This window comes from Heloderma suspectum, chromosome 11 (assembly GCF_057233095.1).
Source record: "Heloderma suspectum isolate Gila_16-S chromosome 11, 16-S_ref, whole genome shotgun sequence".
NCBI classification, from domain to species: Eukaryota; Metazoa; Chordata; class Lepidosauria; order Squamata; family Helodermatidae; genus Heloderma; species Heloderma suspectum.
In genome coordinates, this window is record NC_139468.1 from 41,235,380 (window position 1) to 41,261,963 (window position 26,584).

The 26,584-nt window shown below is 43.9% G+C and overlaps 1 protein-coding gene across 8 annotated transcripts in view; it reads left to right on the forward strand.

Moving 5' to 3' along the window:
• The window catches only part of MAP2K5 (mitogen-activated protein kinase kinase 5), a 162,298-nt gene that overhangs the window by 66,501 nt on the left and 69,213 nt on the right, over positions 1–26,584 (forward strand). For 6 of the 8 annotated variants that reach the window (XM_084817524.1, XM_084817525.1, XM_084817528.1 and 3 more), the window contains 4 exons: positions 1,135–1,183; positions 6,099–6,172; positions 7,195–7,245; positions 19,724–19,795. In XM_084817524.1, the coding sequence (XP_084673650.1) occupies positions 1,135–1,183; positions 6,099–6,172; positions 7,195–7,245; positions 19,724–19,795 (246 nt within the window). The remainder of the gene's footprint in view (positions 1–1,134; positions 1,184–6,098; positions 6,173–7,194; positions 7,246–19,723; positions 19,796–26,584) is intronic. The other 2 variants (XM_084817527.1, XM_084817526.1) reach the window with 1 other exon arrangement.

Genomic DNA, 26,584 nt, shown 5'->3' on the forward strand with positions numbered 1-26,584 from the left:
TAAAATTTGCAGGGTGGTGGGAAAGAATTTATAACCCTATACATACTTACCACCTAGCGAGTGATGTAGTGGAGCATGAATATGGGACAGCAGAGCTCAAACACTTTTTTCTGCTGGTCATAATGATTTAGGATATTATACTATGTAGTGCTGCTCTTTGGGGTTTTATAGTATCATAGAATAGTAGGGTTGGAAGGGGCCTATCAATCTCAAGCTGCAATTCTGCCCCTTCAGCCTGTACTTTGCCCTTGCCAGGGGGGTCATAGACCCTCTTTTGGGAGAAGGCTGAGCCAAAGTAGGAATTGAGCACCTCTGCCTTTTCTTTGTCATCTGTTATCATTTTGCCATCCTTATTTAATAGTTTAATAGACACACACATATGCACACTGGATCAACACAACTGCCTCCATTTTTGGACTGCCCTTGGGGTGTTGTTGTGGGGGCTGTCACGCTGAGCGCCTGTACTTAAAGATTTACCACTACGCTACTGCGCTTACCTGGGAGTAAGCCCCACTGATCTTAGTGGAACATACTTGTGAGTAGTCATGTATTGGATCACGTTATTAATTTCTTAGTTATTGATTGGATGACCTCTACGGAAAGTCAAGAAGTGCATTTTTCTAACCAAGTAAGGAAGTGCATTCTCATATTTTTTGCTGCAGAAGTTGCAGAAGTGTTCTCAACATAGCGATATGAAGAAAATTGGGCAGTACCTGTTCCTTACATCTGCCACGCATGTTACTAATAGATATAAAATGGAGAGCAATTTGGCATGTATGTATGTGCATGCACAGAGGAGCTTCCCTGTGGGTTCTTCATGCTCCCTGGCAGTAATGTTAGAAAGCCTGGAACTCACTGCCATAGGATGTAGTGTTAGTAATTTGCTTTTAAAAAAGGATCACAGCCATCAGTGGCTACTAATTATAGTCAGAAGTGAACAAGAAATGTAGATAGGGTATATGTTGACTCATCTCCTCAAAATTGGACCAAAACATATTTATTTATTTATTTATTTTTGCGGTGCCATAAAATAGATTTCAATTTTAACACTAGGTTATAAAATAAAAATGCATATCTGTGTTATATATTTATTAAATACCTTCAATCATTTCTTTCTCTTGCACTCATTTGTAGGTTGTTAAAGGTCTTACATATTTATGGAGCTTAAAAATTTTACATAGAGGTAAGTTGTGGATTTGTTCTTACATGTTTCATGTGAATATCACAGTTCATTTTAATTTCAGAAGAGGAATCACTATGAAGTCTTAAAGACTGGCTTATGTTGAAATTAGTTTTTTTAAGGCATCGATTTACTTCATCTGTTGCATGAAAATTAGGCTGGATACAAATAAACCAAGGTTTCAAGACAGAACTGAGAATTATGGGAATTCAAATTGCTTCTAATATCTGGTATGCTAAATATTGTGAATACAATCTATAAGCAAATGAGAAACAGCTTACCTTTTGATATTTCTATGGACCCATCAAAAGTAATTTGTCAGAGGGGTGTGCCAGCCACACAATTTGCCAGTAATTTAACACCTTCCTGGAGCTCCTGAGGTCCCCATATAGTTCATTGTTCCCTGCTCTGGAGCCTGGTTGACTCCTGTCTTGCCAGTCTTCTTTTTGGGGACTGACTAGTTGCCAGAGCCGGCTCTAAGGGTTGGTGAGTTGGGTGCTTGCCCTGGGCACTGAGCTGAGCTTGTTGATGGAGTTTTTTTTAGTGTACTGTCTGCAGTGAGGTAGGTTGATAAAAAGCAGTAAATGTCTCTAACCTTTTTTCAAAGTTCTACAGGTTGTTTAGATACTAATTACAAAAATGAATGTCCATCAGTTAGGTTTAACGTATCCCCCACCCTCAATTTCCAATTTGATGTCATTCATTCTAGAGAAAAATCAGCAGAACACAGCTTTACTTTGAGGCAACCTTACCAAGCGCTATAAGCACTACAAATGCTATAAACACTATGAGCAATGTGTGTGTGTGTGGTGTGTGTGTGTGTGTGTGTATGGAGAGAGAGAGAGAGAATTTTTGTAAACTCTGTAAGTTGCTGGGGAATGCTGGAAGTGTTCCTTACCCAGGGCACCATTTATCTTAGGATCAGCCTTGTACTCAACCTGATGCCCAGATGAGACTGTATGGTAGATATATGCACACGCACGCACATATACATACATATGTTGACAAACTTCCCTTGCTAAGGACTCAACATAGGGCTGCAGTTTCATTTGGAGCACGCACATCCGCCATCAGCTGTTGAAACATGTAGACCCGGTAGCCAGGGAAGTGAAAAACTTTCAGTGTGAACCCTACCTGCAGATTTTGACCAGAACACAATTGCTCCTGATGACATAGCCGTCTAATCTTTAAATGAGCTAATTTGTGCACGCACTGTTGAGTTCTTAAAATAACCAACAACCTTTAGAAGAAGCGTGTGAGCAGGATCAGAACTGCAACAAAATTGCTAATGGACAAGAAAAGCGTACACATATATTGTGTTGCTGCTGATTATGATCTCCTAGCAATTCGCATCTCTAACTAGGGTTTGTATTGCTCAGCTTCCTTGAACTTTGGAATTCTGCACTCTAATGCTTGTGCAATCAAGGTGGAGAGTGTGGTTTTTAAAAATGATTTTGAATAAAATGGATTGTGTGGGTTTTTTAAAAATCTATTTGCTTTTGAATAAGGCGACTGAAATGTTTCTGTATTCAGCATCCTGACCCCCTTCCTTGACAGTTCAGTAATGGCAAGGAAAGAGCACCCATGTCCCATTCATCTAGTAGTATGGTAAAAACAGCTCAGATGGAGGTGGAATGAAATGGCGTCTGTTCATCCTCCACAAGGCTTGTCTCGTATAAATAATTTGTATTAAGGAAGCACTTGTGATGATGGGAACATAATGTCCCATTTTGGCTCTTGTTTAAATTCTTCCACATTCAAAATGGAAGTATTAATCACAAACAGATGCTCTGGGAGAGCATTACACACGCACACAGTGCTTTCTCTTGCTTATTTTCCTTATACAAAGAAATTATACATGCGATTTAAAAAAAAAAACATAAATATATTTTGTAGTGGATTTTCTAATGCCTAGTTGGCTCCCCACTGCCTGTCTCTCTTCATCTCTAGTGAACCCTCTTGCTCCAGAAGAGGAAAAACATAGCCCTTTTCAAAAAGCTAGTGCCCCCTTCCAAAGCCAGCTAGAGTTAGCCTAGTTGAATGGCTGCTAAATAGATGGAAGGAATAAATTCCTAATACAGATTTTTATAGCTATTATTTTAATGGGTTAATTAAAACTGTAATGTGGTTGATGCTAACAGCATTAATAGTGTTACTTCGATACAGTCTTAAGGACATGAAGGGAGCTCCATAGAAGCTGTGGACTTCCAATTCCCCTCTTAACTGCAGGCCCCCATGCCATGCATGTAGCTTGTTCCACATCTCAGGAAGTGACCTCCAATACTGCTGTCGGGGTGGGGAGGGGGGGCATGGTGAACAACAGGGGAGCATTGTTGCATGGACATCTCCCATGCACCCTCTAGATCACAACCATAGTATTCACCTACATGTGAACCTAACACAGGGTATTACAGTGGTAAGCACCACAAACTGGTAGTAGGTTTAGGACTGTTTCAGTCCTAAACAGAAGCACTGTTTCACACAGTGGATAACTAATTTATTGAAGTCACTGCAGCAGGATGCAGTGATGGCCCCTAGCTTAGATGTTTTTTTTAAAAGGCTTGGAGAAATTCATGCAAAATTGGCCTGTCTGGGTAGTTCAAGATCAGTCCTAAAGCAGTCTATGGGGCAAGTCCATCTCAAAAGTCAAAAAGCAGGCAGAGGTCAGAAACACCTCTGCAAAGAGTCCAATACAAGCACAATCCAAGAAACAGGGTCTTACAGGACTCCAGGGATCAGCATCACAAGAAATTAGGCCAAGGAGAACCAAGGGCAAGGAAGCAAGGTTTTAAGGGATTGGAAGCTGAAATAAGATGTTGTTCTACCAACTCTCCCTGCCTAGGACTGAAGCTTATGAGCTGAAGCTTCCAGGATCCCACTCAGACTCAGCTGCAACGTATCAGAAGCTTTTTAAAAAAGCCCTTAATGGCTTGGGGCCAGGTTATCTGAAGGATCGCCTCCTCCCATATGTGCCTGCCCGGACCTTAAGATCATCCTCAGCGGCCCTTCTCCGTGAGCCCCTGCCAAAGGAAGTGAGGCGGGTGGCTACTAGGAGGAGGGCTTTTTCTTCTGTGGCACCCCGGCTGTGGAATGAGCTCCCTAGTGAGGTTCGCCTGGCACCTACATTGTATTCCTTTCGGCGCCAGGTGAAGACCTTTTTATTTTCCCAGGCATTTTAGCATTTTAGCTTTCTAAACTTTTAGCTTTGCTGATTTAAATCTGTATTTTAAACTCCTGCACTGCTGCTAGGTTTTACTGTGGTTGTATTGTTATATTGTGGTTTTAATGTTCTATATATTTTAAATTGTTTTATTGTGTGCTGTTTGGTTTTAATTTTTGTGAACCGCCCAGAGAGCTTTGGCTATTGGGCAGTATAGAAATGAAATAAATAAATAAATAAATATTTTGGAGTCCTTTACTCATAAGAAGCTTTGCTTTGTAAATGGGCACTCCTTATCACAGGGGTTGTTCTACTCTGCTTCTTGAGATACTGATGCTCTTGAGGAGTAGGTGGTCGCTCAGCCTCTGTCTGAGAAGTGGAGTTCCCCTCCTCTTGCAGGGATGAACCTATGACCATTTCCCCTGAGGGCCCAGTTTCCTCCCAGTCTTCTGGCATGGGCTGTTGTTTGATGCTGTTGTTCTCTGGGAGCTCTAGTTCTTTCTCTGAAGAAGATTCCTCCAGTGCAGGCATGACACTGTCAATGGCTATTAGCCATGATAGCTAGATGGGACCTCTATGTTAACAGAGGTGGTATACCTGTAAATGGTGGGAACAAACTACCAGGGGAAGTCATAGTCTTCATGCCCTACTTTGTGAGCTTTCCAGTATCATCTGGCTGGTTTCTATTGGAAAAAGTATGCTGGACTAGCTAGATCTTGTCCTTATGTTAAGCTATTAGGACATGGTAGCACTGATACATCTTATTGTTACCCATCCCTGAGCCATTGAGAAAGTTAGCTCAGAGGAAGCCCACTGTGGTACTTTGCTTACAAGATGAGAGATGAGACAGCATGATCCCCTCTATCTGCTTAGCTGAGCTGAACTGCCATTTGACTCCTCCTCTCCCAGAATTCTCTTTCTCAGTGGTTATTCCTCCTGCTCTTTAAATATTTATGTAACATTTTGAAAAATTAGTGTCAGCACTGCCCCTGTTGTCTTCTGAACCCTCCAACAGCCAGAATCAACAGTCAGACAAAAGGGCTGCTTTCCAAAGCTTTATTTCCATTCAACCTAGTGAGGCTTACGGATGCTAACTGCCTGAGACTCAGAGGAAATACAAAGGAACAGCCTACCAGGGGTTTCTAAGAGTTAGGATGTCAGTTGGTCTCCATTTGGAGAAAAGTGCGGCAACTCTCTGAACTTAAGGAGTAGGAGGGGAAATTCTCCCCCTTTCCCGTGGGGCCTTGGGGCGCAGCTGCTGACGTCGAGCCAACCAGGCTGAGCGCCTCAGTTCAGCTCCCGCAACCTCTCGCTTGTGCCTGCACCTCGCGTCTAAAAGCTCAAGTTGTCCCTCCCTTTCCATGCCAGGGTCAGTATCGCTCCCAGGAATGTGAGCGGGGGGGGGGGGGGCTCCCTCTCCAGCTGCGCCTCTGAAACCTGAGAGGGTTCCTCTCCCACGGATTGTATCTCCTCCTCAGAATCAGAGCTACTTTGGGACTCTATGGGCTCAGATCCAACCCTGACAATTAGTGCCTGAGTTTGCTTGATTTCCTGTCCCATCCCTTTTACCTTGTATGTGTTGTATCTCTTTGATTGTAAGCCTGTGGGCATGGGCTGTATTGTTGCTGTTCTTTTAACTTTAGCACGGTGCCTAGAAAACGTTCACCACTTTATAACACATTATAATAAGATATATTTAATGTAAAGTAAAAGCTGTATGACTTTGTTTCATGATCATGTTCTGCTCTTCCCATACAGATGTGAAGCCCTCAAATATGTTGGTGAATACGAGAGGACAGGTCAAGCTATGCGACTTTGGGGTTAGCACACAGGTATGGTTCCTTAGCTTTCTTCCCCCCCACCCCCATTTTCCTCCCCTTCATACCACTGTTCACTCTGCTTTCCAAACTTGCCACAAGACAAACGGAGCCCCCTGCAGCCAGCTCGCCTCTTCTGGGAATGTACGATTTATCCTTTTAATCTCCTGGTGACTTTTCTTCATCAGAATATGATTGTTCATTGTTTAATGACAGTAAAAACTGCTGATATTGTAATTACTACTTACGAATAGCAAACTTCATTGATATGCAGCTTGGCTACGAAAGCGTTTGGACCAAACAAAAGGGAGGGCAGAACGAGAGAAGCGCCTGGGGAGACTGACTGGCCCACAGTAAAAATTAATATTGGGAGCAACAATAGTGGTGGGCTTCAACAATGTGCAGCACAAATTTTAATTAATTTCCATTTTGGGCTTCCCCTGAGAACCTCTGTGATACTGACCCATGAGCTTGCTGCGATGTTGAATTGAATTGCAGCCACCTTTCCTCCCAGCCAAACATGAGGACCAAAGAGGAGGTCACTGCTGCATTATACGTTGTCAAAGTCTGTTGTCCCTCTAGCATATTTAGTGTTCATTCCAGCCTGATAATGAAGGTGGCTTTATTCACATCTTGAGCCAGCTGACAGTGGGGGGAGGAGGAGGTGAAAAACTGACTGAATATGCCGCAAAAGAAAAAAAAAACCTTCTTCCAATAGACTTTTTATATCCAACTGGTTGGTGGGGTACTAAAAACTCTAAGCATTCTGTTTAAAACACAATTGTCTTTAAGGTTATCTGCTATAAACTTAAATGTTGTGGTTGTTTTAAATTAGGGCTCTTGTTCAAAAGAAAGGGGGATTTTAATCATTTTTAATGCCTTCACAGGCAAACTTGTGTGTGTTGTCCCCATCCCCTGCTTTATATAATTTTTAGCTGATTTATACATAGAATGATTGTAGGTTAAATGAGAAATAATTGCCCGTTTTATTCCCACATTATCTTTATATGGCTCTAACAGGCTGTTTTGTCTGATAGCTGGTGAATTCCATAGCCAAAACGTATGTTGGGACAAATGCATATATGGCGGTAAGTAAATTTATGCAGATACTTGTATTATAAGCTAAAAGCTTTTTGTGGGCTGCTCAGTTTTGTCTGCAGTTTAGTTTAGCCTCTAGTTCTTCTACTGTTCTTCTGTCATGTGAGTCTTGAATTTTTTTCCCAGTAAGTATATATGAAACTAAGAAGAAAGTCTATAAAAATGTGAAATGCAAGATATTAATATAAAAACCTACAGTGCACATATAAAGCTCCCATGCCTGCAAGGTCTACCCATTCACTTTGATAGATGAGGCAGCACAGTGTGTGCATCGCTGTAACAAATAGAACAGCCCATGTATATACACGGGTTTTGTGTGGGCATAGGAGGACATGCGTAGCTCTGGAGCAAAGCCCCTGATTTGGGTATGTCCAAGGGGGATTTATGTAAGAATCTGTGCTCTGCCATGGGTGATCTCTGACATTCTGTGCTGCCTCAGTGTAACCTGGGGTTGTAAGAAGAATGATAATAGCTCTAGAAGTACTACTAGCAGTGTTGGAAAGTGCAATGGAAATAATAGGTACAATAGATTTGCATAAAACCAAGAGAAATGGTTCTAGCTTGCATCGTGAAGTTCTTGGGCTGAAACATGTAGGCTCTAGCCATGCAGAAAGGTGACTGGTGAGGATGCAGTAGATAGTAATTCTTGACTTCCTGCTGTTAGAGAATTTAACAGGGAACTTCCTAGGGTGAGGTAGGGGCTTAACCTAATGAGCTTCTTTGGGAGCTGAGGCCTCAAGAACAAATCAGCCTCTGCAACTAGCAGGCAGTATGAAGACTCTGGATTGGGGGATGGCCTTCTTCTCTTGCCTACAATGTTGTTGCTGCCTGCTGGAAGCTAGAAGGGGGAGTCAAAAGGTTTAAATCTCTTCAAAATGCTTGGAGATTACTCAAAACCACAATAATAGAAGCCCAGCTAAAATATATGCCACAGGTGAGGAAAGGTAGCACCAAGTCCAAGAGGTCGCCAGCATGGTTAACGAGTAGTGTTTAGGGAGCTATTAGAGAAACGAGAGCTTCTTTCAGAAAATGGAAGTCTTGCCCAAGTGAGGAAAACAAAAGGGAGCACAAGCTTGCACAAAGACGATGCAAGCAGACAATAAGAGATGCAAAAAAAGCATTTTGAAGAGCATATCGCTAACAACATCAAGGCCAACAATAAAGAATTCTTTAAATATATCAGAAGCAGGAAACCAGCTAGGGAAGCAGTTGGACCACTGGATGACAGTGGGGTTAAAGGAGTACTGAAGGAGGACAAGGAGATTGCAGAGACGCTGAATGAATTCTTTTCATCCGTCTTCACTGCAGAAGATATAGGACAGATACCTGTGCCTGAACTGATGTTTTCAGGAAGGGAGTCTGAAGAACTGAGGCAAATAGTGTTGACAAAAGATGAAGTTCTCAACCATATTGATAAATTGAAAGCAAATAAATCACTGCACCCAGATGGTATCCATCCTACAGTTGTCAAAGAACTCAAATATGAAATTGCTGATCTTCTAACCAAAATATGCAACATGTCCCTAAGATCAGCCTCTATACCAGAGGACTGGAAGATGGCCAATGTAACACCAGTTTTCCAAAAGGGATCCAGGGGGATCTGGGAAATTACAGGCCTGTTAGCTTAATGTCTTTTTCTGGGTAAATTGGTTGAAGGCATTATAAAGATAAAATGAGTAAGCATATAGAACGACAAGCCCTGCTGAAAAAGAATCAACACGGCTTCCGCAAACGCAAGTCCTGTCTCACTAACCTTTTAGAGTTCTTTGAGAGTGTCAATAAACATGTAGACAGGGGTGATCCGGTAGACATTGTTTACTTGGTCTTCCAAAAGGCTTTTGACAAAGTCCCTCACCAAAGACTCCTGAGAAAACTTAGCAGTAATGGTATAAGAGGACAGGTCCTCTTATGGATCAGAAACTGGTTAAAGAACAAAAAGCAGAGAGTAGGAATCAATGGTAAATTCTCTCAATGGAGGGAAGTAAACAGTGGGGTCCCACAGGGACCTGTACTAGGACCAATGCTTTTCAACCTGTTCATAAATGATCTGGAATTAGGAGTGAGCAGTGAAGTGGCCAAGTTTGCAGATGACACCAAATTATTTAGGGTGTTAAAACAAAAAGGGATTGTGAAGAGCTCCAAAAGGATCTCTCCAGACTGAGAGAATGGGCATCTAAATGGCAAATGCGGTTCAGCGTAAGCAAGTGTAAAGTGATGCACATTGAGGCAAAAAATCCCAACTTCAGCTATAGCCTGATGGGGTCTGAGCTAGTGGTGACCAACCAGGAAAGAGATCTTGGGGTTGTGGTGGACAGCTCAATGAAGATGTCAACCCAGTGTGCAGCTGCTGTAAAAAAAGGCAAACTCCATGTTAGGCATAATTAGAAAAGGCATTGAGAATAAAACTGCCAACATCATTCTGCCCCTATACGAATCTATGGTGTGACCACACTTGGAATACTGTGTACAGTTCTGGTCACCACGCTTAAAAAAAGATATTGTAGAGCTGCAAAAGGTGCAGAAAAGGGCAACTAAAATGATCAAGGGGCTGGAGCATCTCCACTATGAGAGAAGGTTACAACTGGGATTATTTAGCTTGGAAAAAGGAGGGTAAGGGGAGACATGATAGAGGTCTACAAAATTATGCGTGCTGTGGAGAATGTGGATAGGGAGACATTTTTCTCCCTCTCTCAAAATACTAGAACGTGGGGTCATCCTATGAAGTTGACTGGGGGGAGATTCGGGACGGATCAAAGGAAGTACTTCTTCACACAGTGCATAGTTAAACTATGGAATTCGCTACCACGGGATGTAGTGAGGGCCACCAGTTTGGATGGCTTTAAAAGGGGGCTAGACAAATTCCTGGAGGAGGTGGCTGTCAATGGCTACTAGTCTTGATGGCTCTGTGCCACCTCCAGTACCAGAGGCAGTGAGCCTGTGTACACCAGTTGCTGGGGAACATGGGTGGGAGGGTGCTGTTGCGCTAATGCCCTGCTTGTGGGTTCCTGGTTGACAGCTGGTTGGCCACTGGGTGAGCAGAATGCTGGACTAGACAGACCCTTGGTCTGATCCAGCAGGGCTCTTCCGATGTTCTTATGCTGCTGCTCTTGTTTTCAAGTGCAAGTCCTGTTTCCAGACGTGGCTCCAGCTTACAGTTCAGTATGTATGTATGTATGTATTTATTTCATTTCCGTACCGCCCAATAGCCAAAGCTCTCTGTACAGTACTCCAACTGCTTTCAGAAAAGATATAATAGGTGACCCATAATTGCATTTAGGCATGTTTGCAGGCTAGGTGTGCTCAGATGTGCATCCAGCCCACGTAGATGGGGCTGGTGTCATACTGGAACCCTATCTATACTGTTGATAAAATGGATGGCGGTGCCAGCACATCGGGCACAATGTCCACCTTCACAGGACTGATGTCAGTGCCGGAATCCCCACTGCCACCTTGTTCCTGCATGAAGAGAGGTTTCTTGTACTCCCACTGTGCGAGCAAGAACATGAGCAATCTTGAATTGCGAACAGTCAATTTTCCTTGCTTTTCCAGTCATGGATCTGCTTTTCGTTTTCTGATCGATGTATTTACATAGCTTAATCTCTTAACGTTAGGAAGGGGGAATGTAGAAGAGCTGAAATGTTTGGGTTTTTTTTGGTAATCTACCTTTCTGGTGGCCACATCTCCAATCTCCAAAAGAGCTGGAACACTCTGATTTAAGTGGGGGAGACTTCAAACAAATTATTTCATCTAACTCCAGCTCCTCTTCTTGATTTCCTTAAATAGCAGTAATAATTAAATTGTATTATTCCTTTTAATGTACAAACCTCAATTACACATCTATTTCCCAGGTGTGCATTAAAGAAATTACTTTTTTTCTTATTGTTTACGGATGACTGTGATACATCCATCTGTTAATTGAAAAAAGTGAGGATTAAAGCTATAAGATGTTTCATCAGTTCTTTGTTAGGACTGTTTTGCTTCTTGGAAGAATTTGGTTCCTGTCATCAGATTTTGGGGCGGGGGGTGGGTTAATCTTAAAAGAAAAAATCTATAACACTAGGAATGAAGAGAGAGGAATGAAGAGAGAGCAAAACTGTATCCCATTCCATCTGGTGCACAGGGAATGCGATGGACTGATGTAACTGTTTTGTGGGCCCCTTACAGTTCCTGTTTTGTTTGGAGTGCTGACATGGGGCTGAAAAAAATGCAAACAACAAAAGCCAATTGACTCGCCTCAAACAAGGAAGAGCTTATAACACAAAACAAATACAACAGTGCAGTCAGTCCCCACATGGGTCTACATAAAGAGTGACTTGCCTTGAATATACACACAAACACATTTCTTTCCAAAGACTGGAATACCAGTTTTTGTTATGACAAAATTCCTGCCCCGCATCCAACTGCTTCAAGCTTCCTGCTCAAAAATATTTACAAAGAGACATCTTCAATAGTGGATCAGGTGTCTCATGGCTGGCCTGCGATTGCTTGGCATGTGAGCAACTCAGAAATGTTGCCTCAAGCTGTCAGAAGTGCTTTTTCCCTCCTTCTGGCCCTTCAGCTGTGTTATTGGCAACCTGCTTTAAGAAATTTGCAAGGTGATGCATAAGCAACACGTCTGTGTCGCCACTACAAGTTTCTACTCAGAAGCATTTTTCTTAATATTATGATTATATGCTTAAAATTGTACTTAGCACTGTACAGAAGGTTAAAAATGGACAAATGCCTGCCCAACAGCTTCAAGTCCAAAACAGGGATGGCAAACTGACAGTTGGATGTGGCACACGGAGCAATTCTGTTTATCCCCTAATAGGCTGCCAAATTTTAGTCAAGGTGTGGTGGAAGATGTGGTTGTAATTCCACTATTTAAAAGAAGTGTCCTCAAAAGTTGGGTGGCAGACAGATTCCAGAGCTGTGTGTTCTCCATGACTCTGTGTGTGTGAATTCTGCACCCAAGCAATTTAAACTCTGTGTAAAAAAGCTGGATCCTGTATGAATTATTCAAATTTAGCCTATTTGCATAATCTTTTCTGCAGTTGTTATTTTGCACAATTCTACTTCTGATAGTCATATAGAAGAGCAGGGGGCAGGGGTATATGGACACTGAAACACTGTACTCTGACAGAGATTGTCCACACATTTTCAAGCATATGTTTGCAACCATAAGGGCTAGGAACAAAAACTGAGATTTTCAGAAAGCAAAATTCTGCACCAATACTACACTCTCCGCCTTTTATGTGATCCCTCAGTGTTACAGCATACATGCAGCATACATTTCTATTTGTGTTTTGCTTGTAATGACCTGGCTGTGCCTGAACATGTGTACTTCACAAATGTAAAAATAACAAGAGCCACTCTGGATCAGACCAAAATCCTATTTAATCCAGCATTCTGTTCACACAGTGGCCAAACAGATGCACCAATGGGAACCCATAAGTAGGATATCAGTGCAATAGCATCCTTCTGCTCATGTTCCCCAACAACTGATTTTTGCCTCTGATACTGGAGGTAGTATATAGCCATCATGACTAATAGCCACTGATAGCCTTATACTCCATGAATTTGTCTAATCCCCTTTTAAAACCATCCAAATGTGTGGCCATCACTACATCGTGTGGTATGAATTCCATAATTTAACTATGTGCTTTGTGAAGTACTTCCTTTTATCTGGCCTGAATCTCCCCCCATTCAGCTTCATGGGATGACCCCAGGTTCTAGTATTATGAGAAAGGGAGAAAGATGTCTCCTTATCAACTTCCTCCACACTGTGCATAATTTTGTACACCTCTATCATGTTTCTCCTTGCTTGCCTTTTTTGTAAGCCAGGTGGTAAACAGAACTGTACACAGTATTCTAAGGCTGGCTGCACTATAGATTTGTATAAAGGCAGTATGATCTTGACAGTTTTATTTTCAACTCCTTTTCTAATTTTGTCCATCTTGGAATTTGTCTTTTTCTCAGCAGCCATACACGAGGGTGACATTTTCATAAAGCTGTCCTCCAAAACCCCAAGATCTCTTTCTTGGTCAGTCACTGCTAGCTTAGATCCCATCTATATTATTATAGATATAGATATTAGATCTATATGTGAAGATGGGATTTTTTGCCCCAACATGCATCACTTTACACTTGTTTACACTGAACTGCATTTGCCTTTTAATGCCCATTCTCCCAGTTTTTAGAGATCCTTTTGGAGTATTTCACAATTTCTTTTGCTTTAAACACCCTAAATAATTGGGTGACATCAGCAAACTTGGCCAACTCACTGGTCACTCCTAATTCCAGATCATCCCGAATTCCAGATGCCTCCCTGATTTCATTAGCCATCTCAATGTCACACAGAGCATTTTGATCAGGGGATGCTAGCATGTCCCTAGTACTAATTTACCAGTGGGACCTGGTATTGTCAACCACAGCAGTTCTGTGAAGGAGTCTGCCCCTTTAAAAATTTCTAGTTGGCATGACGCTGTGGCCTTTTTGACATACAGAGTGACATCACCTCCAGTACACCCTTCTCCGCCCTTCTTATAGAGTTTGCATCCAGAGATGACCGTATCTCACTAGTTTCCTCCATTCCACCAGGTTTCTGTTATGCCCATTGTATCTAAGTCCTCATTTAAAACCAAGCACTCCAACTCTTGTATCTTGGCTTGGAGGCTTCTAGCATTAGCATACAAACAGCTATACATGGTGTCCCTCTCTGGATGTCTCTGGTACATGCATTTCTATCTCTTAGGCCCCTTTGATTGGCTATGATGTTTTACCATATGCTCTTGGCCCATTTCTTCCCTGTTCCCATTTGGGCAATCGGAAACATTTTCACTTTCAGCCCCTAGGGAAGATTCAGTCCAAACTGGATGCTTCCCAGCTCCTGTGATACCATTTCATCTCCCCAGCAGGCCTTCTCTGTGGTGGCGCTGTCCCTCTGGAACGACCTCCCCTCTGCGATACAGCAGGCACTGACAATCATGTGCTTTTGACAGTTACTAAAAATTTACTTGTTTACCCAGCAACTAACTTATCTAAATGCTGTTAGGTTTTTAATGATGTATTGTTTTGTGATGTATTGTACATTTTAATGATGTATGATGCACCACAAAGGAGGGATTCTTGCCTGTCTAGACAGCCTGATGTCCATTCTCTGTGGAATTTCCCTGGACTGAGAAGACAGCAGCAGAACCTGGGAGCTTTACAGAGGCTGGGATTCACTCTCCAGGATCATCTGCTTGGTGTCTGACCCAACAGGCCCCCAGTTCAAGCCCTACAGTACCAGACGAGATCAGGAGTAAGGCATACCTTCCCAAATAAACAGTTTTCCTTTGTTCATAGGAACTCAGCTCAGATGTGCGCAAGTCTGTTCTCTGCTGGGTTTTACTTGTTCTGTCTCTGTAGTGTCTAGAAGGCTGAGCCTTAAAGATCATTTAGGCCATTGTGTCTGTGTTTTTTACTTAACATTTACTTGGCGCTAAAAGCTCCTGACCTGGGATTAGCGGCTGCAAGGAAGCATCCTCAAGTACGTTCGACTGGCACTAATTTGGGCACATTTGTTTTTCTCTAAAGGTTTCTGGGTTATTATAGAATGGAGGGAGGAGGAGTTGAGCAAGGTGCCTGAACTAGACAGGTGCATTAACAGCACAGTGGGAAAGAGAGTCTCGTCAAGTCTTTTTATTGTTCCATTTCACACTGTACTTGACCTTGGCGATACCTAGAGCATAGCTTCTGAGTAAAAGAGCTGGCTGGCTATTTTGCATTCCTGGAACGGTATTAAACTGGCCGCTAATTGGTGTGATCCAAGCCTCTTTCATTTTCTAGTTGCAGTGTACATTAGCTTGGGAGCATTTAAATGAAAGCTGGGTTTCTGTGGCATCCTTCCTTCCTTACAAAATACATGCTCACAAATATGCTATCTACTTGAATAAAATGAGAGACATGTGACTGGGAGTGTGTATGAGGAGGGAGGTGGAAAAGTGGTCCTGAGTGGTTCAAGACACCTAATTTTATTTTAATTGTTTTGTTGCATATGTTTACATTTATAATCTGATCAGAGCCTCTGGGATTGAGTGAAATTAAAATAGAAATAAATAAATAGCATGGAAGTATTCATACAGTGAGGACTGGCCTTACTTCTATGGGACCTCCAAGAAGTTCCCTAATTGTAGCATTTTTAGGAGTGCTGCAAATGGAGGGAAATTGGCCCCCCAGGGACACTTGGGGCCATGCACTGCTCATATATAGAAATGTATGAAGAGAGGATGGAGGTCCTCATGCTGTAGGCAGGAATACACAAGGAAATTTAGCCCCAAATGAAAACATTTGGGCAAAGAGTTCAGCGGCCAGAGAGTAGAGTAAGTCGGTTGGGATTTGAGGGCCAGCACTCCTTGAAAATGAAGTGGAGGAGGGGAAAAGGAAACATAAAGCAAATGGCCAGCTTGACTGGGGTGGATTATATGAGTAGCAGCAGGCTTGTGAGGCCTTTCTAGTTACAAACAGGGAACTAAAGGGTTTGCTCACAACTGATCCAGTCACTGCATGCCAACCTCAAGTGTAGCTTTGCCCAGCATGGTAACATAGCATCATTGTTGTTGTTGTTGTTCAGTCGTTCAGTCGTGTCCGACTCTTCGTGACCCCATGGACCATAGCACGCCAGGCCTTCCTGTCCTGCGCTCTCTCCCGGAGCGTGCTCAAGTTCATATTCATTGCATCCGTGATGCTATCTAGCCATCTCATCCTCTGCCGTCCCCTTCTCGTTTTGCCTTCAGTCTTTCCCAGCATCAGGGTCTTTTCCAGGGAGTTTTCTCTTCGCATTAGGTGGCCAAAATATTGGAGCTTCAGCTTCATTATCTGTCCTTCCAATGAGCACTCAGGGTTGATTTCCTTTAGGATGGACTGATTTGACCTCCTTGCAGTCCAGGGCACTCGTAAGAGTCTTCTCCAGCACCACAGTTCGAAAGCATCAATTCTTCGGCGCTCAGCCTTCCTTATAGTCCAGCTCTCACAGCCATACATTACTACTGGGAAAACCATAGCTTTGATTAGACGGACCTTTGTCGGCAAGGTGATGTCTCTGCTTCTTACTGTGCTGTCTAGGTTGGCCATAGCTTTCCTCCCCAGGAGCAAGCGTCTTTTAATTTCATGGCTACGGTCACCGTCTGCGGTGATCTTGGAACCCAAGAAAGTAAAATCTGTCACTGCTTCCATTTCTTCCCCTTCTATATGCCAGGAAGTGATGGGGCCAGATGCCATGATCTTAGTTTTTTTAATGTTGAGTTTCAAACCAGCTTTTGCACTCTCCTCTTTCACCCTCAACAAGAGGCTCTTGAGATCCTCTTCGCTTTCTGCCATTAGGGTGGTATCGTCTACATATCGGAGGTTGTTGATAATTCTCCCAGCAATCTTAATTCCGACCTCTGATTCATCCAACCCGGCGTTTCTCATGATGTACTCTGCATATAAGTTAAATAAGCAGGGTGACAATATGCAGCCTTGTCGTACTCCTTTCCCAATTTTGAACCAATCGGTTGTTCCATGTCTGGTTCTTACTCTTGCTTCTTGACCCTTGTACAGGTTTCTCAGGAGACAGGTAAGGTGGTCTGGTACTCCCATCACTTTCAGAATTTGCCACAGTTTGTTGTGATCCACACAATCAAAGGCTTTAGCGTAGTCAATGAAGCAGAAATAGACGTTTTTCTGGAATTCTCTTGCTTTCTCCATGATGCAGCGAATGTTGGCGATTTGATCTCTAGTTCCTCTGCCTCTTCTAAACCCAGCTTGTACTTCCGGTAGTTCTCAGTTCGCATACTGCTGAAGCCTAGCTTGTAGGATTTTGAGCATCACCTTGCTGGCATGTGAAATGAGCGCAATTGTGCGGTAGTTTGAACACTCTTTGGCGTTGCCCTTCTTTGGAATTGGAATGTAAACTGACCTTTTCCAGTCTTGTGGCCACTGTTGAGTGTTCCAGATTTGTTGGCATATTGAATGCAGCACTTTAACAGCATCATCTTTTAGGATTTTAAATAGCTCGGCTGGAATACTGTCATCTCCGCTAGCTTTGTTGTTACTAATGCTTCCTAAGGCCCACTTGACTTCACTCTCGAGGATGTCCGGCTCAAGTTCAGTGACCGCACTATCATGGCTATCGGGGACATTCAGATCTTTCCTGTATAGTTCTTTTGTGTATTCTTGCCACCTCTTCTTAATCTCATCTGCTTCTGTTAGGTCCCTGCCTTCTTTGTCCTTTATCATGCCTGTCTTTGCACAAAACGTTCCCTTGAGATCTCCAATTTTCTTGAAGAGATCTCTAGTCTTTCCCATTCTGTTGTTTTCCTCGATTTCTTTGCATTGTTCATTTAAGAAGGCCTTCTTGTCTCTCTTTGCTATTCTCTGGAACTCTGCATTCAGTTGGGTATATCTTCCCCTTTCTCCCTTGCTTTTCGCTTCCCTTCTTTCGTGAGCTACTTGTAAAGCCTCATCAGACAGCCACTTTGCTTTCTTGCATTTCTTTTTCTTTGGGATGGATTTCGTTGCTGCCTCCTGAACAATGTTACGGACCTCCGTCCATAGTTCCTCAGGCACTCTGTCTATCAGGTCTAATCCCTGAAATCTATTCCTCACCTCCACTGTATATTCATCAGGGATATGATTTAGGTCATACCTGAACGGTTTAGTGGTTTTCCCGACGTTCTTCAATTTAAGCCGAAATTTTGCAAGAAGCAGCTCATGATCTGAGCCACAGTCAGCTCCAGGTCTTGTTTTGACTGACTGTATGGAGCTTCTCCATCTTTGGCTGCAAAGGACATAATCAATCTGATTTCGATATTGACCATCTGGTGATGTCCATGTGTAGAGTCGCCTCTTGTGCTGTTGGAAAAGAGTGTTTGCTATGATCAGCATGTTCTCTTGGCAAAACTCTATTAGCTTTTGTCCTGCTTCATTTTGTACACCAAGGCCATGCCTGCCTGTTATCCCGGTGATTTCTTGACTTCCGACTTTAGCATTCCAATCCCCTATGATGAAGAGGACATCTTTTTTTGGTGTTAGTTCTAGAAGGTGTTGTAGGTCTTCATAGAACCGATCAACCTCAGCTTCTTCGGCCTCAGTGGTTGGGGCATAGACTTGAATTACTGTGATGTTGAATGGTTTGCCTTGGATTCGTACTGAGATCATTCGATCATTCTAGATTGTACCCCAGTACTGCTTTTCCCACCCTTTTGTTGACTATGAGTGCTACTCCATTTCTTCTAAGGGATTCTTGCCCACAATAGTAGATATGATAGTCACCTGAATTAAATTCGCCCATGCCTGCCCATTTTAGTTCGCTGATTCCCAAGATGTCGATGTTCAATCTTGCCATCTCATGTTTAACCACCTCCAGCTTACCTTGATTCATTGATCTGACATTCCAGGTTCCTAAACAATATTGTTCTTTACAGCATCGGATTTTCTTTTCACCACCAGACACATCCACAGCTGAGTGTCCTTTCGGCTTTGGCCCAGCCGCTTCACTCTTTCTGGCGCTACTTGGAAATACCCTCTGCTCTTCCCCAGTAGCATATTGGACACCTTCCGACCTGAGGGGCTCATCTTCCGGCGTCATCTCGTTTAGCCTTGTGATACATTCCATGGGGTTTTCTTGGCAAGAATACTGGAGTGGGTTGCCATTTCCTTCTCCAGTGGACCACATTTTGTCAGAACTCTCTGCCATGACCTGTCCGTCTTGGGTGGCCCTTCACGGCATAGCTTATGGCTTCATTGAGTTACGCAAGCCCCTTCACCACAACAAGGCAGTGATCCATGAAGGGGAACATAGCATCATACATGGTGGCAAAGGGTAGGACTATGCCTGTCATCATAACCTAACTGCCATGTGACATACAATATTAGATAGCAGTTCTGGGCAGAGTTACAGCATCATGTATAGCCTTGACTGATTTCTCCAGTGAAGCCTGCCGACCTTCCCCCCTTGTGATGCAATTGCATCCTGCGGAGTTGCCACTCATCCTGTGGTTGTGCACCCTCCCCTCCTGTCGATGTTGGCTATGCTTATATCATGGAGCCCAGTCAGATGGGTGAAAGGTGGAGTCTTTAGGCCCTATGCTAATTGGATTTAATGGGTGGAGAAGATGAAACCATGTAAATATTTCATTTAGGGCATCAACGTAGGAGTGTGGGGCAGGGGCTTTGTCCTAGAACTCTGCATTCAAATGCACCCTGTGATTCTGAAATCATCTGCATAAACAATTAACTTAGTTTCCACATTGTGCCAGTATCTGCCAAAAATGAAAATCTGAGAAAATCAAGTGTTGTTATCAATCTAAATTAGTACAGTAAATGCCTTCAGTCATTCAACCAAAATTTGAGACCCTGGGCTTTTACTTCCCTTGCAAAATATATGTCATGTTATCACCTCTTGACATTTCATTAGGTTCAGCTATCTTCTCTGTCTTCCCTACCCCCTGGATTTGTTTTTAACAGCCAGAACGAATTTCAGGAGAGCAATATGGCATTCACTCCGACGTTTGGAGTCTAGGAATTTCCTTCATGGAGGTAAGTGCATTCTTTCAACTATACAGAGAGCACTTTGAGCCTTGATTCATACAGGTTTTTAAAAGTGGTTTTGCATCCTATATGCGAAGCTGCTGCACGGAAAGTAACGTAATGAGCCAAGGTGTCCATGCTGATGCCCAAACCAGAAGAGCTCCATTCATGCTCCTTCTTTGGAGGGACAGAAATCATTTTAAGGGGGGAGGGTCTAGAGGACCAGGTGTTTACTTGCACAGTTGAGGTGACAGGGCTGCTCTGAATGAGGGATTTCTAAACATACTGCTATGTGACTGTATTTGGAGTGTGTTTTTACATGTTCAGTGGTATAAAACTACCATTCAAGTCCCCATACTTACTCCATCTTTTAGCCATAGAGGGGACTTAGAATTCAGCCTGCCTCTCCTTTTATGCATGCCTGCAACTTGGGCTGCCAAGTGGTAGGTTTGGTTTGCTTGACATGCAACTTATATGGGCCGTTCCAGTGCCAGAGCACTGGAGAATGTTGAGGATGGGGGTGCAGGGCAAGATGTGTATTTACTTGGTTAGAACAAATCCATGGACCAGGTTTTTTAAATATTTGGGATATCCATATTAGAATTACAGTTGTAGTTAAGAGTATTAATTTCCAGAAGCTTTCCAGGCATGTTAGGTACAATTTGTATATGCTGGCTAGGATCATCAGCAGCATCATCATCCTAGCAGGTATTTCCCACCTAGCAGGTATTTCCCAGGTCAGATGGGCTAATCATCTGCAGTGGGGGACTTTGTTTTCTCTTCTGGCCACTGTGTCTAGTGTGGCTGGACAGTGCAGCTTTTTTCCTGCTTGGGGCACACTGCGTTTGGCTTGTGTGGCTCAGTCATGAAACTCCTCTCTCAGCCCAACCGAACTCACTTACATAGTTGCTGTGACAGCAACTAATAAATTGGGAGGAACGCTTTTATGTCCTGTTCGTTATCATTGCATGGTGACATCATATAAATTGTCTGCTACCGCACAACTCGGTATCTGAGTCTTGTTGGGGCAGCCCTTGGCGCCAGAGGGTTTCCTCTTACAGCACTGGGCCTGGGCAATGCCATCGTTTTTGTATAGGGAGGGCCTACTTCCTGCCTCTTCTCGCACAAACTCCCTTCCCTCGTTTTCTCCTTTTGCCTGCCGCTTTTTCCTGAGTCAGATGCATGGAACAATTTGTCTCCGTGTGCTTTGTTAATTGGTGTGTCATCTGCTCCTCCGAGACCTCTCTTCAACATGATCGTTGTTTCATTGAAGTGGTTTGAGTGACGTGTTAAATGAGGAAAGTGAGGGAAACTGTCTTTGGAAAGGTGAAGGTTATGCTCCAGGAATCCATGCAAGGTCATTGCCATTACAGTCATGCTGTCTGTCGACACTGGAATGGGTCAGGCAGCATTCAGAGAGGGCAGCTGGAGTTTATGCTGGAATTTTCAACTCACCTGTTTGAATGGCCCCACGCCAGTTTACTGCTGAAAATCCCCTCACCTCCTCCAGTAAACAGCACTATCGGGGCAAATAACAGCAGATGGGGGAGGGGACTATCAGCAGGAAACTGGTGCTGGGCCCTGATCAGGAGCATGTTCTGAATCAGGGCCCCATGGCTGCTTTTTCCTCAAAATAAGTGGCATTTTTAAACATTTTTAAAAAAACAAAAACAAAAAAAATGTAATGTGTCATTTTGCCTTTGTGGAGAGAACTTCCACATCACTTGCTACCTCACCCTTTTTTACTGGCGATGTTGGGGACTGTGCTAGGGACTTTCTGCATGCCAGACATGTATTCTACTTGTTGTTGTTGGTCAGTCGTTCAGTCGTGTCCGACTCTTCGTGACCCCATGGACCATAGCACGCCAGGCCTTCCTGTCCTGCGCTCTCTCCCGGAGTGTGCTCAAGTTCATATTCATTGCATCGGTGATGCTATCTAGCCATCTCATCCTCTGCCGTCCCCTTCTCGTTTTGCCTTCAGTCTTTCCCAGCATCAGGGTCTTTTCCAGAGAGTTTTCTCTTCGCATTAGGTGGCCAAAATATTTGAGCTTCAGCTTCAGGGCTGGCTCCAGGTTTAAGGGGGTGCTGGGCAAAGTGTTCTCTCCCCTGCCCCGCATGCCACTGTGTGCTCTTCCTCTGACTTACCAGGCATCGGGGCGAGCGGCAGCACTCGCACTGAGAGGTGCACTGGGCAGCTGTGCTAAGCGAAAAAGCAGGCCACCATTCTAGTTTCTCCTCCCTGTGCCCCCTGCATAGCTCTGCTCTGGAGCACCACCATGTCACGGGCACTGGGAGGCAAGGATACAATATGTTAAAGGGGTCTGAATCCAGCATGCCGTCTTCCATCACGGAGTGCAGTGGTTTCCAGGAAAATTGTATCTTCTGTGGTAGAGTATGGAGGGCATTCAAAGATCATTCAGGTTGTCCCTCGCCTCTGTGGGAGGCTGGGATGGTTTGCAACTTTGACTGTTCTGCATGGGGAGGAGATCCCAACTTCCGAGACTGGCTCTGCCTCATGATTAGGAAGCAGGACTGTCTGTGTGGGCTGTCTTCAGCCCATCACTTAGTGGTTGCAGCTTTTTTATTTTTTGTTTTCTATTTTTCTTCTTCTTCACAGGGCTAAGAGGTAGCTTGCCCCTCCTTACCCCGCTATTTTTTTGGTAAGTGGTTGGTTCAGCTAAGCTGCTGCCTTCCTTTCTGTCACACCAGGCAGAAATTCAGTTGCCATACACTGTCCCAACCTTCTCCTCAAGTTTCAGGCAGGAGTGTCTGGAAGGAGAGGGCTGAGCTCTTCGTTGCCGCAGTCAGGGCAATAAAGAACCCGAGACGGCGACTCCCTCACAGCTCAGTTAGAGCTTGCTCTGAGCCAGCCTGAGAAGAGCAGGTTCCCAGAGCGTTACTTTAGTGCTTTTTGCATGGCATCCCTCTTCAGCGGCCTCTCAGCCTTTTTCTCAGGATGGGGCTGTGTGGGTACAAAGAATTCAAGGGCAGGCACTCTGGTGGGTTGCTCTCTCTGAATTCAGCTTTGAAGCTTTTTTGTTCGACGCTGCCTTGGTTTGCATTATTCTCTGGGCCAGGCATAGTGTCAGTAATCTTCCCAACTGGTCCTGCCTTATTCTCCAGTCTAGGTAGTAGAGCTCAGGAGAAGCCTGATGGAGCCTCTTTACGTTACCATCTGACTCCGGTAGGAAACAGAGAGAAGGGGGTATTTCAGAGGCAGAGAGCTTGGGCCGGGGGGCTCACCTAGAACAGAAAGCCATTCTGGGGAGGCCATGTCCTCCAAATCTGGTTATATGGGGGAGTTATCAAGTGCCCTTCTTCTGATTCCAGATCTCTCAGTGTCCACGTCCAACAGAATTTCCTCAATTGGGTTCAAGGGCTGGTGGCTAAAGAGGTGCGTAGAGCCCTTACAACAGCTTTCAGGGATAGTAGACCTCCCCTGCCTGGCAGAAAACACTGAAAATATAATAAACACCAAAAAAGGAGCCCACCCAGGAGTTATTCCTCCCATAAGCATTACAAGAAGAGACACAGTTCCTCCAGTTCCTCTTCTGTTTCTGATTCTGACTGTACTTCCTCTTCCGGTGCCAATAGCCATATACGCAGAAAGAGGCTGAAGCACCCTGAGGTGGGTGGGGATCCAACTAAAGCAGGAATGTCTTCGCTGCATACCTCTTCAGTAGCTTTGGGTGGGGTTGTTTTGGGAAGCCCCAGCCTTTCACATTCAGTCTCCCCAGCACAGTCAGTTAATTCAGAGGTTTCCCGGGAGGAACCAGGAGAGCTTTCTGATGATGGCACTGAACAAGAGCCAGAACAACATATGAGTAGGTTGTTCACAGCAGATTTTTTCCCCTAAACTTTTAGTTAAAGTGATTAAAACTCTGCATCTTTCCTCAGCTCCTGCATCCACCAAAGGAGAAGCTGATTCTCTATCTTCAGGGATTCAGACAATTTTCCCTCAGGAGCCAGACAATCCAGCTACAGTTCCTTGTCCCCAACTTTTTAACAAGATTTTGTCAGCAAAATGGGTGGCTCCAGCTCAACCCAAGCCTCTTCATCATTTGGTTAACAAACATTATTCTCTTCCAGACACAGTAATGGATTGTCTGAGGATGCCTTTGGTAGATGTGGCATTGGTTATACTCTCATTGCCAGCCATCTTACCCACTGGACGAGAGGGGGGTCCCAAAGACACTTGCAACAAACGCATAGAGTCAGCTCTAAAGCAAGGGTTTAGGCCTCGTCTGTGAGCTTTCAAGCCTTGGTAACTAACTCTCTTCTTGCTCGGGTCGCTTATATTTGGGTAGAGGAGCTGGTGGCTGCAGACACTAATATGTCCAAGACTCTCAAGGATTTTTTGCACAAAATTTCTTTGTCAGCAGCTCTTCTTGCTTGACCCATCTTTGGATACCATCCAGCTAAATGCTCGTGCTGTAGCGGCTAATGTTGTGGCTAGAAGGAATGTCTGGGTCCATCATTGGGAGGTGGATCCTGGGTCTCAATCTTGTCTGGCGAGCAAGGCCTTTGTGGGATCTAAGCTGTTGAGGAAGTTCTAGAGCCAGTCCTAGTAGAGACTAGGGACAAAAAGGAAGCCTTACCTACTACTGAAAAAGAGGACCAAAGAAACAGATCTCATTTTCAGTCCTTTCATCACTTTAGGCAGTCCTTCAGGCTCAAAGAGAGCTTGGGCTTCAAATCCAAGTGGCAATGCTCTAGGACTTCCAGCAAACAGCTGTCAAGGAGCAATCCCAGTATGTCCTCTTCTTCCATGGTCAGCCTGGCATAACAATTGACGCCTTGCCTTCCGTTTCTCCCCTTTGCATTGGTAGTCGTCTCCTGTCGTTCGCTACAAGATAGGAGAGGATTGCCACTGAAGAGTGGGTCAGGGAGATGGTTGTGCTGAGTTATGCATTAGAGTTTGCACAGTGCCCACAAAATCAGTTCTGGGTTTCTCCACGATCCAAGTGCAAGGAAATTCGCCTCCTCAAGCTCCAGGTGATTCATCACCTGTTGGATATTGGAGCTATTGAACAATGGGACAGCACTACTCAGGCATTTACTCAGTTCTCTTTTTAGTACCAAAGAGAAATGAGGGTGCTCAGCCCGTTCTCAATCTGAAATGGATGAACAAGTTAATGGTAAAGAAATCTTTTTGTATGGAGACCTTGAAGTCTATTGTGGCAGTGATAGAATGTTGGGATTTCCTAGCATCTATAGACCTTTTGGAGAACTACCTCCATGTCCCAATCCAAGTCCCAAAAAACCATCAGAGGTTTTTTCGCTTCTATTACAGTCACATCCATTTTCAGTTCACAACTCTTCCTTCTAGTCTCACCACGGCACCTAGAGTTTTCATCAAAGTGTCAGCACTGCTGGTGGTCCATGTGAGGGTCATAGAATCATAGAATAGTAGGATTGGAAGGGGGCCTACAAGACCATCAAGTCCAACCCCCTGCTCAATGCAGGAGTCCAAGTCAGGCCGGAATCCAAGTCAGTTGAAAGAAATACTCCTTTATCTTTATTTGGGCAATGTCTTCATTTGATCTAGTTCCAGAATTCAGAGTCTGAAGGACATCCGGACCATACTTCTATGCCTATGTCAGCATGGGTTCATGGTAAATGAGGAAAAGAGTTTCCTGATTCCATTCCAGCAGTTGGTACACCTGAGAGTCCTGCTAGACACAGTCTCCTTTTCAATGTTCCTCTCTGAAGAAAGAGTTCAGAAGGTTGTGGAGATGATGTGATCCCAGGACAAGGTGAATCAAGTGCCACTTATGACCCTGGCACAGCTCTTAGGAAGTCCAAATGTCTTTTTATTTTCTTTCAAGCAGCTTCCTTGGGGAAGAAAGTTTCCACTTCGACTCAGTCTAGGTGGCTACACTGGTGTAGCTTGGAAGCATATCAGCCTCTGGGCAAGTCACCTCCAGAAGGAGCAGTGGCTCATTCAGTCAAGGGAGCTGCGACTTCCATAGCATTTTGGAGTAAGGCTCCCCTAGAGGAGATTCGTAGGGCAGCCACCTGGACATCAGTTCATACTTTTACGCATCATTATAAGATTAATGTTTTCATATCGGCTGAAGCGGACTTTGGTGTTTCAGGGGGTGGTAGCCACCCTGTGAATTAATCACCCTCTGAAGCACCCTCCTACCAAAGGCCGCTTCAGCTGATGTGAAAACATGTGAAATCACCAAATCCCCTCCTATAGCTTCTGTCTCTGCTTTACTTTATCCCAAAGGATCTTTGAATGCCTTCCTTACTCTACCAGATAAAACAGGAATTTTCTTACCATAAATCTCCTGTTTTAGGGAATGTAAGGAGGGCATTTGACCCATCCTGTTTGCTCAGTGATTTCATCTTGTTCTTCTGGGTGATAGGTTACATAAGAGGGAGGTAGTTAGGTTTACCAGTACCTATGTTTTTTTTATTCAGTTTTTTATCCTTCAGCCTGTTTGACTGACGGGTTTGAAAAAAATGTGAACTAAAATGTAAAGATTGGGCGGGCTTGCTTTCTTTCTTTCTTTCTTTCTTTCTTTCTTTCTTTCTTTCTTTCTGGGTAGTATTAAAAAAGATAAATTGGACAGGAACAAGAGAGACATGAGCCTTCTCTTAGGATTTGGTTATGAATCATGTAATATTGTGCTGGGGCCACTGTTGTTGCCTTTGTGTTGTAAATCCTCCCTAGAGTTTCTTGCAACAATTGTTTGGGGTGTTTTGCCTGAGCTTCATCCTGTGCTGTTGTTCCTATCTGGTCCCCAGAGTATGGCATTTTTCTAGCAAAAGTTTTTGTCCTAACATCCA